Source organism: Pangasianodon hypophthalmus, chromosome 8, assembly GCF_027358585.1.
Source record: "Pangasianodon hypophthalmus isolate fPanHyp1 chromosome 8, fPanHyp1.pri, whole genome shotgun sequence".
NCBI classification, from domain to species: Eukaryota; Metazoa; Chordata; class Actinopteri; order Siluriformes; family Pangasiidae; genus Pangasianodon; species Pangasianodon hypophthalmus.
Window position 1 is genome coordinate 27,250,005 of NC_069717.1, and position 14,475 is coordinate 27,264,479.

At 37.2% G+C, this 14,475-nt stretch overlaps 1 protein-coding gene across 2 annotated transcripts; it reads left to right on the top strand.

Annotated features, from left to right (window-relative positions):
* Positions 1–45: 45 nt before the first annotated feature.
* Positions 46–14,212, top strand: LOC113546107 (chromaffin granule amine transporter). Of its 2 annotated transcripts, XM_026945831.3 has the most exons (16): positions 46–183; positions 3,637–3,766; positions 4,955–5,306; positions 6,194–6,252; positions 7,706–7,789; positions 8,480–8,572; positions 8,680–8,769; positions 8,869–8,912; positions 9,737–9,797; positions 9,963–10,058; positions 10,817–10,895; positions 11,155–11,206; positions 12,361–12,424; positions 12,510–12,629; positions 13,192–13,325; positions 13,427–14,212. In XM_026945831.3, the coding sequence occupies exons 2-16, from the start codon at positions 3,652–3,654 to the stop codon at positions 13,532–13,534; spliced, it is 1,551 nt and encodes a 516-aa protein (XP_026801632.1). In that variant the 5' UTR covers positions 46–183; positions 3,637–3,651; the 3' UTR covers positions 13,535–14,212. The 2 variants fall into 2 exon arrangements, with proteins under 2 accessions (XP_026801632.1, XP_053091861.1); XM_053235886.1 differs by lacking the exon at positions 13,192–13,325.
* The last annotated feature ends 263 nt before the right edge of the window (positions 14,213–14,475 follow it).

Genomic DNA, 14,475 nt, shown 5'->3' on the forward strand with positions numbered 1-14,475 from the left:
TGTGTGTGTGAGTGTGTGTGTGTGTGCGTGGGGGGCAGGTCGTCCTAATAAAGTCTCTGTGTAAGGGCTGTCTCTTAAAATGAACCGAACACACATGTAGGGTCCAATAAGTGACCTGGCACACAGCTCACCTGTCCTGAACACACACACACACACACACAGTGAGGGGCAATGCAACTGAAGGTAAGACCAGTTTTAGTATTATTTTTATGATCTTGTATTTTCACTACATAATATTCATTTCATTATATTAATTAATAATGAATTAATAATGAATTAATTACTATTATTAATTTTGATAAATGTATGCTTAGGAATTTGAAAGGTTTTCATCTTAGACTTTCTTTTTTTTTTATTAATATTTTTATTTATTTTGCATGATGTTAGAGACATTAATTGGGGTGAAATGGCAGGAAAATGAATGTGAACATCTATTTCTTATTTTAAAAAATGATACATGGTAAACTTAATTTCTACTGCAATTGTTAAATTTCATTAATAAAAAAAATGAAATGTTACAGGTAATACAATTAAAATTTTGATATAATAAACAGTCGTAGGCTAACATATCTCATTTGTTACGTAGACCATGCGCTCTACTCATTTATTTTAATTATTTTATTTTATTTTGGATCTAGTCCCGGGATAAAGCAGACTATATAAACTTGCATACACAGGATAGAAATCTGGATTTTACAGACATCACATGATTAACCTAGCTAGCGTAGTAGCAAACTGAAATTGCACTTTGTTAATCATTCTTTAATTAAGATTAACAGTTGGGTGTTTTGTGAACACACTGTTCCTTTGTGATGAGTGTGAGGAGTGTGAGGAGTGTTTGCTGAGTGTGGGGTCTGAATCAGGACGTAATTAATGTTGATCTTGCCACCCTTGCACGGTTTCTGGTCTTTGCAAATGGATGCTGATTAGACAGTTTAAAGATCATCTTATCACTGTTTACCTGAGTGTGTGTGTGTGTGTGTGTGTGTGTGGAAGCTGGAGTGTGATGAGAGACATGAGTAAGGTAACTAAGATCAGCTTTAGTTTAATTTCATATTGCTGTCAAACTGAAGCCGAGCAGACGCTCACAGAATGTACCATTTATTTAGTTAGGGGGTTAACGGTCTTGCTCAAGGGCCATACCAATGGTGGTTAAGGACGTTAATGTTGAGTGTCAGGAGAGACGTCCTGGGCTGTGTTACGTGAGTGTTTCCTCCTGGTCAATATTTCATGCTGATTACTGTGCATGCATTAACAACTATTTATGAAGGTAAATAAATCACCATAAGCAGTATGTATTTTTTTTTTAAATAATATACCCTAATTGAAACACAGGGTTTAGGAAATCTAAACAAGCCATCTTTATTCGCTAATCCCTGACCCACACTACATTATATCATTTATGCAATTTTAAGTGATGTTGAAATTGTGACAGATATAAGGATACATTTCACAGATTTTCATCCTGGACCATACTTCAGCCATCAATCTATAAGAATAAAACACTTGACCAGTGATCCCAAATTTTGGAGCCTGGCATCTTGCAGATGTGACTTCATATCTAAACAAACATGACGGAAAACAGTTCAGCTCAGCTCGTATTGGTCACCGATCTTTCACACATGATGTCAGGATTGTGCTTCACATGAGACAGGTGATGGGCTTGTGTGCTCTTCTGTTCCTCAGAACGTTCTAGCATGTGGAAGTGCACGTGATGCCATAATACACAGCATTGTGTAGGACATTCTAGTGTTTGGAATCACTCATGATGTTATAATACAACATGTAACTTGCGACTTCCTAGTATGTGGAGTCACCTGTGATGTCATGATTCACAGTGTTCCCTGACAAGTGTGTGATAGTGTGTGCAATCAATCATGATCATAACGCACAATTGATGCACAATAATAGATAATGAGTTAAAGGTAATGCACAATTTCCGTGCGTGGAATCACTTGTGATGTCATAACACACAACATTCCTCAGAACGATCCAGGGTACGGATCGCTCATGATGTCACGTTCCTCTATGTTCTAGCATGTGGATCCATTCAAGAGGTCATAATAAGCAACACTCCACAGGACATTCTAACATGTGTAATGTCTTATGTTGTCATATTGCGCAGTTTTTCTCAGAACATTCTTTGTGAGGAATCATCCATAATGTTATAATACAAAATGTAACTTGCGACTTCCTAGTGTGTGGCGTCACCTGTGATGTCATGATTCACAATTTTTCCTTGACAAGTGTGTAAAATAGTGTGTACGATCACTCATGATCATAACGTACAATAATCAATAATGAGATAAAGGTAATACACAATATTCCTCAGAACGATCCAGGGTACGGATCGCTCATGATGTCATAATTCCTAATGTTCCTCTATGGTCTAGCGTGTGGATCCATTCAAGAGGTCATAATAAGCAACACTCCACAGGACATTCTAATATGTGTAATCTCTCATGTTGTCATATTGCGCAGTTTTCCTCAGAACATTCTCTGTGAACATTTCGTTAGACATTCTAGTGGGTGGAACCTCTCATGATGCCATAACGTGTGATATTTCTCAAGCCGTTCTAGTGTGTCGAATCTCTCGTGATGTTATAATGCCGAAGCTTCTCAATCCGGTATAGTGTATGGAATCACTACTTGATGTCATAACGTGTGATACTTCTTGAAACGTCCTAGCGTGTAAAATGTTTTATGGCGTTATAATGCCAGACCTTCTCAAGACATTGTTGGGTGTGGAATTCCTTATGTCAAAACCTTCCCTGAAAAGTTCAACTAGGTTTTATCGCTCATGATGTCGTAATATGCACCATTCCTTAGGTCATGTTAATTTGTGGAAAAACGTGTTTCTCAGGAAGTTCTAGAGTGTGGAATCACTCCTAATGATAATAATTAATCCTCATAATAATTCAACTAAAGTAATTGGACTAATATGAGAAGTCTTATGTGTACATGATAAAGACCAAGAAGTGAAATGGTTACAGCTTCACACATTTGAACAAAGTTGTAATGATCATATGTAGGTTAGCATTCTCTCAGGTTAATGGATTGGGACTTGACCAAGTGGATCAGAATGGGTCATCACCTTTTTGGCTTTTTTCACAAATATGACACAAATATTTTATTTTATTGCAACATATTGCATTGACACACACGTGTATGTTATAGTATCACAAGATAGTATTACAAATCTAAGTAACAAATGACAGTAAGCCATTTCTAACATTAAGAAAACTGAAATCTGTGAATGTGAAAATTTAATTATCTGAGCACACCTTATATGCTAAATATGCTAACCCGCCTATCCTCCAAGGCTTTCTCCTATTATGATTATTAGCACATTATACAATTTTCAGCAAAGTACACTACAAGCTCAAATTTCAAATAGGTAAAATTCAATGTGTTTTCACACACTCATTTTTTTTTTTCACTTTTTTTTGTGGATTTCTGCACATGAACAAACCATGTAATAAAACACTAAGACCTGCCATGGTGCAAACTGTGTATATCCGATGTGTCAGAATGGGACTAAGCCTTTTGACATTACACCAAATGAATGCGTCCTCAAACACATGGACAGTCATTTACAATGCGCAAATGAGTGTGTGTGTGTGTGTGTGTGTGCAGTGACCAGGTTTGGCGATGGCTGTGTTGAATCCTATGGAGTGGATCAGGAAGAGCAGGGGCTCGCGGTGCCTCGTGCTGGTGGTCGTGTGTGTGGCTCTGCTGCTGGATAACATGTTGCTGACTGTCGTGGGTGAGTCAGTAGCCCTACACATGTTAACACTCATGCTAATTTAGCATCTTGAACACACTGACTCACATGCAATGGTTTTCTACACAGATTTTCCTCAGGTGTAAAATGAAGTGGAACCTATTGACAAAAACAATCAAACTTACACCATTTCCCCTTACCCCTTACTCAAGACACGTTCTGTGTCTGCAGTTTACTTCTTCAGTTCTGCACTGGAGCTACAAGGCTTGTGTAACCACTTTATACTGGTCAGGGTCACGGTGGATCCGAGGTCTATCCTGGGGAAATCTAAACTAAGAACCCTTAACTATTTGGAAAAAAAATCTTGAAGAACACAGTTTACTCAGAGTGTACATCCACATACTAGCTTTCTAAGGCCATGCCATTATCTTGACTTGCTTAGTGCTACAGTAATCTGTATTCTGTTTTAAACCAGAAGTGAGTATGGTCTGGACTAGAAGATTTTTTTTTAATGCGAACCCTCCAACTATGCCCCCAGCAACCCTGAAAAAACAAATCATTTTCATTTGCAAATCATAACAACAAATCGCCAAACATAACTTTATTCACCTCCTGACCTTCTACACTTCCTCAACCTCAGCTACTTGATTCGAGTTCAAAATTGGCCTCAGTTGGTTTAGATGTCCTGCAAATCCTTCTAGCAAGCTTTAAAATTTTTTAAAAAAAATAGTGTGCCTCTTATTCATATCTGTATTTGTGTAGTGTTAGTATAAATAATGTGTTCAATCCAAATAATGTATTCATATTCAGTTACATTTCTAGCATATACACACTATATTATAATCTACATCACTTTCGCTTTTTGGTAAACTCCACCTTCAACTTTGTTAGGTGAGGGCAAGGTGGATGGAAAATACCAAATTCCAGTAAGGAAGAAAAAGGCTAGTTTTCAATATTTTCAATAATATAAAATATACAATAGATTACAGTAAGTTGCACTGTGTTCTTAACCACGTTGGGTGAAACAGACTTCCTGTACTTGTTAGCTCCATTGCAAAACTAGAAAGGTAAATCATATACATTCAGGGTAAGGAAAAAATTGTATAACATTGTTTTTTTTCCTCCTAAAACTACTCCTGTAATAGAGTAACACTAATCTCATGCACTGAATTTACAACATTACCAGCATTACCACACTTTCTTGATCATCTCTTTTCTTGTTCTCTCCAGTTCCCATCATCCCTACTTTCCTTTATGCCATGGAGCATCAACCGAGTGAGCTTTCCTCATCCTCCTCTTCCTCTCTGTCTCCTCCCACCACGGACCAGCCCACCTTCTCCTCCATCTTCTCTCTCTATGATAACGTGACCTACACCAACACCAACACCGTGACCCAGGATAACCTCAGTGACTCAACTGTTACCCCAATCTCCAATGGGAATGCCAGCATCTCTGACTCGGGTGACTGCAAGGATGACAGGAAGTTTCTGGAGGATGAGAACATAAGAGTTGGCCTCCTGTTTGCATCCAAAGCTATAGTGCAGCTTCTGGTCAACCCGTTCGTGGGTCCGCTGACCAACAGGTGTGTAGTTATGCAGTGGGTTGGTTGCTAATCCCTGTATGAACGTCGAATCAGTTCTTAAACTAAATGGCATGGCGTGTGATTGTGGAATGAGGAGAACTCTGAGAACTTAGGCTGGAGATCTGCATTGCTTCTGATGAAGAGGCTTGAATAGTAGAGAGGGGAGAAGGAAGTGATGGTGCGGGAACTTGATGGAATTTATAGGACATTAACTAAAAAGAATATTATTTTCGCTGTCCGCTTTCTGATAGGCTGCCAACACCAATCCTCATCATATCTGAGGGCTCTTTACTCTCTTTGAACCGAGTTCCTCTGGTAATCTAACAGTGTTTTTGTATTTATGTATTCTTCCTTCTGTAATTCCACTATCTGGAAGATTGCTTCCCCTTTCAGACTTCAGAGTTACTCTGATATTCTTCAGGAGATTCCTCTTGCGTTTGCTCAATCCAAAGCAAAAAAAGGTTTCCTCAAGGGAAACCCTCTGTTTTAAGATTCCTCCAGTGAGAAGAACCAGAGTGTAGTGGTTTTGGGTGGGAATTTCTGTAGAGCTTTATAATAATTAACTGAAAATGAAAGCAGCTTGTTTTGGATGAAAGAGCTCCCTAATGGTTATTTTGGTAGATGTAAAGGTACTCAATATAAAGGTACTCTTTTAACAGGGCATTAGGAATTCAGGTTAAATCAAATAAATACAAATGACTGAATCCAATTATCATGAATGAAATACAAACATCATTTGCTTTGTAAGAAAAGAAAAACTGTTCATTTTGAAAACCAGCTATTATTAAAAAAAACCAAAACATTTTCAAGCCTAATAAATGCAATGATACAAAACATGTACAGCATTCAGTGAGCTGATTTGTGATCTGTGCTTCTTTCTTTTTCAGGATCGGGTACCATATACCCATGTTTGCTGGGTTTATCATCATGTTTGCCTCCACGATAAGTAAGCAAAACGTAACACTTAAATACATGAACATCAAACATGTAATTACAGTAACAAGCCAGTGCATGTCATGACAGTGTAAAACCTTCAAAATATTTGATAACCATAACTAAATAAATCAAAAATATATATATATATATTGTTGTATTTTTAAAATCTTTGCCACTCAACTCCATAATTATTGGCACCCTTGAAAAGGAGTGGCAAAAATGACTGTATAGGACAAAGATTACACACATTAGGCCTCATTTTTCTTTTAGTAAATTGTGTATCAATGTTTTCGTAGACCAAACTAAACTAAAAAAATTCCTGCCACAATTACAAAAGTTTCCATATCACTGATTAACTTGTGGCCAAAAAATATATGATTTAAAGTTGATCAATTGTGGTTCACATTAATGAGTTTCTTTATACATAACCTCAGGAGCTCTCATAGGATATGAATGTTTCACCAACATAACTGCATTTTCATGAACACCAGATTTCTTGTTTTGGTTATTTGGCCAAAGTCAAACTTTTTTATATATATTTTCCATTTCAGAGGAAGCATGTGCTAACCTTCACCCTCCCCAGTTGGTAGCTTTCGTATGATAGCTGAGAGCTGGCTAGTGGGTACGAACTGTCCAAGACTAAATTAGGAAGAAAAAAAAATGGGGAAAAAAAACAACCACATCTTTTTGAATGGCTGCGTCACAGTCAAGCATTACACACCCGGGGGAAAGCGCTATCTGCCCTCTTCTGCATACATGAGCTCACAAATGCCTCATGCATTACATCATGAAGTGTTATCATGTTAAGTACTAGGATATCTTAGTCCAAAACCTGGTTGCTTCTGCCATGGCGTTAAGATAATGTCTCCAAAGATCCATCCAAATCCATAGAGAAATGTTTGCAGGACACAAAATCACTGTTTTCCAATAAGGCATCTCAGTGTCTGCATTTGAATCCTAGTTCAAATAGTGAAAACTGTCCACATGCACAAACCTAAGAATATAAAAGAGCTTAAAATGTTCTGCATGGAGAACTCTACAAGATCCTCTACAAGTGTCTCCAACCTTGTTCAACGTTACAGGAAGAAGCTCATTGCTGTTAGTTCTCTCCAGGACAACTTCTCCATATATTAAATGTATTAAATGTATGTTAAATGATTTGCAGAAAAATAGCACAACTTTTAAAAAAAATACAAGATAGCCATATGTTTTATGCTTGAAATATCATGGGAACATGCACTGTTCATTTTATATCCAAGATTAATTTTAGGCAATAATTATATGTTAATTTCATTATCTGTACTTTCGTTCAATAGAATAAATGTAGAATGTGGTTTGTGGGTGTGTGGGGTGTGTTTTAATGTCATCTGTTTTAATGGTTTGCTTTGATCTAATATAATTAGGTTGTTTGTGTGTGTGTGTGTGTGTGTGTGTGTGTGTGTGTGTGTGTGTCTGCCGTGCAGTGTTTGCTTTCTCAGAGACGTACACCTTGCTGTTTTTCGCTCGTTCCCTCCAGGGCATCGGTTCCTCCTTCTCCTCTGTTGCAGGTACAGTGTGTTTCTGTGTGTGTGTGTGTGTGTGTGTTGGGGGGGCATGTATTTACTCCTTCATGGTGATCAAATGTCCCCATCCTGATTGGAATACGTGACTATTTTGGCCTTGTGTAGACATCTGGTTGGTCCTCGTTGATTTATTTTAACATAAACTACTACAACTACAAAATATTGTTTACTAAAATTACATTAGAATTAGGTGTAGATGTAGGGATAGCATTATTTAGCTACAGGAACACACACCTCACAAGTGTGTATATTCAATGATTACACAATATCAGGAACCAAAGTAGATCAGAATCATTTTATTCACCATATATATATTTACATGTATTACATTCAACACACACATCTCAGACAACACAACACAATTACCACCCTAATATTCAATTATTGCACCTAATATACAAATATTGCACCTGAAGTGGAAATGGTAGGCTCAGTTGTAATTTGAAATGGCAGTTGAATGCAGTTCTGGGTGCATTAAACAGAGTGGAAAAATTGTGATATATGATAAATAATAGCAATGATATATAGTTCATAAAAACCTTTAGTGCAGATTGCTTGTTACAGGCAGGTCGGCGTTGTAGTGATTACTGAATGGTTCAGATATGTTACTGATTGTGTTGTATGCATATCATTGTGTCATTTTGTCATTGTGTGTGTGTGTGTGTGTGTGTGTAGGACTGGGCATGCTGGCCAGTGTGTACACTGATGATAATGAGAGAGGGACTGCCATGGGGATAGCACTAGGAGGACTCGCCATGGGTGTGCTCAGTGAGTGACGGGACTATTAGAAGTTGATCACAATAATCACTAATTAATACAACAAGTGGTTCAGATATTGTGTGTGTGTGTGTGTTTGTGTGTGTGTGTGTTTGCAGTTGGTGCTCCTTTCGGCAGTGTCATGTACGAGTTTGTGGGTAAAAGCTCTCCGTTTCTCATCCTGGCCTTTCTCGCTCTGTTTGATGGAGGTGAGGTGAAATGTTTAAATTCTGCTCTTTCTATGTTATGATTATTGTTGCATTTTTGTGTTAATGTTGTATTTTATTTATTTATTTTTTTAAACAAAGCACTCCAGCTTTGTATCCTGCAGCCCTCTAAGATATCTCCCGGGGTAAGCATGGACACCTCACCTCTCTCCTCACTACATTTATTCACAACAGAACAACAGTTTATAGCTGCTATAACAAAAGCGATAACAGAAACTCACTTGTTTTGTGGACGGTTCACAACATTCAATGTAACTATAAATGGATAAAAAGTACTGTGTTATTCTTTAATTAAAAAAAATTTGATCTTTGATAAATGCTGTGGTATAAGAGGAATAAAACACTGCTGCTACTGGAAAATAATGAACAATGCGACGGTGTGTTTCTTACTTAGTTCAAGTTAGTTCCTGTTATCGCTTACGTTATAGCAGCAAAAAAACTTACAGCTTATCATGTTTCCATGAAGCCGCAAAGTGTAAACTCCAATGTCCTGAAGATGTCAGAAAAATTAGTTTAGCTTTAGCGCTGACACTGGAGACTCCTTCCTTAAATGTTAAACAAACATCTTCTTACAGAAAACATCACCATATAAACAATTACACATATAGTCCTTTGTTAAACTGCATGTTTTTATATATGTTCATTATTAGGCTTATTTTAAGACGTTTATTAAGTCTAATTTGACTAATGTACTATATTTGGAGAAAAGATTATGCATAATTTTATATTTGGGATGAATATTTCATATATATATATATATATATATATATATATATATATATATATATATATGAATCGTGAACCTAATATATACCCCTGTTAGTTGTGTTCTGTTACAGCCCATAAAAAGTTATACATATTCAGGTTGTATATCACTTATCGCACCTTTAATTGTGGAATTCTGTGTTTTGTGCTAAGCTCGAATGAGTACGGTGTTTTCTGTTTTCAGAGTATGGAGGGCACACCACTGCTAACTCTGCTGAAGGACCCTTACATACTCATCAGCGCAGGTGTGTGTTTGTGTGTGGTGCTTATCATCTATCAGGGAATTACGTGTGTATGATTATCGCTTGGACATTATGTGTTGTAATGTGAAATTCAGAATTATTTCCAGAACAATACAATTTTTTCCAAACTACGACACAGTGATATTGATGATGTGAGGTTGTTCGCAGGATCTTTGTGCTTTGCCAACATGGGCGTAGCCATTTTGGAGCCCACTCTCCCTATATGGATGATGCAGACCATGTGTTCACCAAAATGGCAGCTTGGTAAGAAACTCCACCACCTGCTTCATTCCTTCATAATACAGATTAAATAAAGTAAACAATAAAAAAACAAATAAAGTACAAATAAAGTGTCCATCCTGTAACCCTGGGGAATTGAAGACAGTTTGACAAGAGGAATGGATCAAAACTGAACCACAATGCCATAAATAGCTAGTAACTTAGATGTCTCGAAGCTGTAATTGCCAACAACAGCTTTGCAACTTAGTACTGAGGTTGGTAATTTGTAGTGTCTGATACTTTCCCCCTTCGATTATGAATTATGAATGCATACCCTTTTTGGTCATATTTATAAGTACAAAATCCAAAGACATTATGTGTGTAAATCTGAAGTGCATCTATGCACTGGAAGTACATCAAATAACAACAAACATACTTATTTCCCGTCACTGCGAGTAGATAATCTTTTATGATGGCTTTGGAAGGATTGCGACTTTATTTTGACTTTCAAAGCAACAAAATTCTGCCGAAATCTCTACCTTTACCTTTGATCTAAAAGACGGAAAGCAAAGAGGCGAGGTGGCTCCAGACTTCTTCCATGGGACGTCAACGCCTCAGGGTATTACTTTAATTGCTTTTTCTATGAGGCTCAGTTGCCTGATCAAAAGCTCTGATATGTTTGAGAGTGTATTCAGAAGACGGCGGAGTGTGTGTTCCCTGTCTGTTGTATCTGTTGCCGTCATGAGCTCTGCCTTTTTCTTTTTTTTTTCTTTTATCCACTGATGAGGCTGCTGATATTGCAGGGGTGGCTTTTCTACCAGCTAGCGTGTCTTACTTAATTGGAACCAACCTGTTTGGCCTGCTGGCCAACAAAATGGGCAGGTAAAGTGTCTTTCTGGTGCATTTAATAACATATAAATAACATTTAATGGTGTTCATATTAAGAGTAATTTGGATTTATTATTATTAGGTCAAATGAACATGGCATGAAATGATGTCACGTGAAATAGATCTTGCAGTAACTTCATCCATATTCGAGATATTTTCACTTCAGATGTGATTTGTTGCCATGTAAATCGTTTGAGATTGAGGTTTTAAAATTAAATGATCCACTGACTTTCATAACCCTGACTCTAACTAGGTGGCTTTGCTCCATGATCGGCATGATCGTCGTTGGCATCAGCCTCCTTTGCGTGAGTATCACCACCTCCTCGCTTAACTAATATGTCTCTGGGCAAAAGCGAGTAAAATCTAGTGACCATCTAAGAGCAGATGATAGCTAACTGTTTAGGATCATGCAAACCACATCACACACTCACCACAAATTGCTTTGTTGCTTTGTTCATTATCTAAAACAGACTTATTGATGTGGTTTGTGACACTGTCGCACACAGTTATCTATAAAAAATGTACAAAAGGATGTCAAGGAACAAAAAAAATAAAGTCTTGTTGAAGACAAATCATGGAAATACATACAGTATATTGAATGTACATTAATGTACAAACTGTGTTACTTAGCCAAACTTTGGAGATAAATATGAGATAGCTATAGCTATAATCTTCCATTACCTGTTAGCCTCACTAGCCTTGTAGGTCCAGTGCAAACGTAAAGAAGAAAAACACTAAAACAGCGGTTCTCAACCTTTTTCACCCCTTTTTAAGGGCCCCAAATAAATAATGAATAAAGTTATTAATTCTTTAATCATTATTTATTTACTTTCTATGAAATAATTAATAGAAATTACAGGAGTGCTACTTTAGAAATTCACAGTGCATTACTGTAAATAAGTCCACAGAATGATAGATATCCTCTTTTAATTTAAATATTAAAATAGACATTAAACCAGTTTCAGATCAAAATATATTTGTGCATAAAAACACATATAATGCCGTGCATACAGTATTTAACTGTTATATATCACATAGTATAGTGTTGCACTGCAGCTTATCAAAGTCGCTTCTCATCCCAGCTGTTACTTCCAATCAAGTTTTTATAACAATACGCTGGCGGGTTTAATTATTATTTTACGTGCATAGAGCTACAGTAGAAATAAGGGTTAGTAAAAAATCTCCTGCGACCTCATCCACGTCTCACGTGACATTCACTAAGACCAAAGTCTAAACACTAAGACACTCAGGCATTCATTTTTTTCAACATTAATCAACAATTGAGGTAAATTGTAAATTTCATGTTCACTTAATAATATACAGTAGTTAATACTACTTTCAGGAATAGCAGCTGTCTCTGTGTGCAGGAAGCGACTAACTAAGTAATACTAAAACAGGTCTAGCACCTATTCTTCTCTAAAACCCACTCTGAAAAATGTAAAATCTGAATTTCTTACAGGTTCCTTTGGCCAAAGACATCTACGGCCTTATTGGTCCTAACGGAGGACTAGGATTCGCTATTGGTAAGCACTGCACTGCTAACACTGACGGAGCAGGAACAGTGTTACATTTCCACTAATGGCTGGAGTTTGTATTTTGTGTTTGTAGGAATGGTTGATTCGTCCATGATGGCTATAATGGGCTACCTGGTGGATATCAGACACGCCTCTGTGTATGGCAGTGTGTACGCCATAGCGGATGTGGCACTTTGTATGGGGTTCGCTATAGGTAAAGATTTATATTTGACATTATCGCTAACTTTAAAAAAAACTAATCTGCTTGGACAAATTTGTTATGGCATTTTAGACATTTTAAAGCGGCAGTTTGTCATTTTTAGAGCCCTCTGCAGCTTATGAGGTGAATTACAATGACTTCACGTTATCTGGAACACTATGCCTGAAACTGCGTGTGCAACGTGAGTTGGGGCTTAAGGAAGGTGCAAAGCAGAGTGGCTAATGTTTTAGCAGGGGGCAGGGCAAATTTCAGGGCCAGAAAAATGTAAACAGATGTGGAAATTGAACAAAATAATGAGAGTTAGTGCATAGAAATATTGTAAATGCCATTTTTTTCTAAGGGATCTTTGAAATTCTCTGATTATCACAGGTCTAGAAAATATTTTTTAAAAATTACAAATTGCACCTTTAAAGAGTGCCATAAACTAATAAGTGTGTAATACTGCTTTTATTTTCTTTTACTCTTATGGAGAAAAGCACACTATAGCACAAAAATGTATATTTTTCACAATATTTAGCCGGACAAACTGAGACGTTTCACCTTTATTATGACGTAGGTCCATCTACAGGGGGCGCTATAGTACACGTGATCGGCTTCCCTTATCTCATGGTGATCATCGGGGTGGTCAATATTCTTTATGCACCCCTGTGCTTCTTTCTTAAAAACCCTGCTGCTCGGGAGGAGAAGATGGTAACACACACACACACACACACTCACACACACACACACACTCAAACACAACACATACTATCCCATCAGGCTTTGCTTATTTATGTCGATTTTTCCCGCAGGCGATTCTATCCCAGGAGTGTCCCATGCATGTGAAGAGCTACAGCACAGAGCGTCAGTGTAGAGAGTTCCCCCTGAGTGACGAGAGTGACGCCGACCCCGAGGAGTAACACACACACACACACACACACACACACACACTGAAAGGAATAAAACACTTGGGGGTGTGCTGTTATAGGCAAAGAATCAACGACAGGTTACTGTTGCCAATCTGAAGTTGAGTATTTTCCTATAACAGCACCTCCAGAAGTGTTTTATTCCTCTTACACCACAGCAATGTGCCAATGATTACAATTTTGTATTAATAAATTAACGAATTAATTTTTATTTTCCTGTTTTCCTGTTCTCACTTATGTTATAGTAGCTATAAACAGTCGTTCCCTCACCAGCCTCTCTTTTTTTCTCTCTCTTGAAGTTAATAAGACAAAAAAAAAAAAAAAAAACGCAGCTTGTCATGCTATCAAGAAAGTGTAAACTCCTCTATTCTGGAAAAATGCATCGCTCACACTGGAGACTCCTTCCATAAGAGTTTAATAAACATCTCCTCCTGAATGTCAGTTACTAATCATCATATAAAGGATTATACGTTTTTCTTTGTTGAATAATTTGGAGTGTCCATGTGTGAGTTGTTACTATAGAAACGAGAAAGTATTAGAATGTATTAGAATGTTCTGACCAATCAGAGTCGAGTATTCAACAGGGATGTGGAGTAACGTGAGTTGTTATACTGTATTTCACCTTACTGGATGGCTATGATTCAAATAAACACTTTGCTTCACAGTATCAAACTGTTTTTTTTTTCTACAAATCTGATCAAATGTGTAGGTGTAGTACAGTAGATCTTAATCAAGGACATAAACTGTATTTAAACACCTCAAATACCCAACCAGCTGCATCAGGTATAATGATTGGGACCCACTTGGTGGTATTAATCTGCTACATATGTCTTACAAAGCAAGATGTCTTCCTACACTGCTGCTTTTTTTTTTTTTTTTTTTTTTGCAAACATAATAATCACGTAGACGAGATTGCGTGGAACGTGACAGTGAAA

Bases quoted from the DNA above. Each gene is read 5' to 3' on its own strand.
- LOC113546107 (XM_026945831.3), top strand. From the start codon at position 3,652: ATGGCTGTGTTGAATCCTATGGAGTGGATCAGGAAGAGCAGGGGCTCG. The intron at 8,913-9,736 runs GTAAGCATGGAC...TTCTGTTTTCAG, and splicing joins CCTCTAAGATATCTCCCGGG to AGTATGGAGGGCACACCACT. The intron at 12,630-13,191 runs GTAAAGATTTAT...ATTATGACGTAG, and splicing joins TTGTATGGGGTTCGCTATAG to GTCCATCTACAGGGGGCGCT.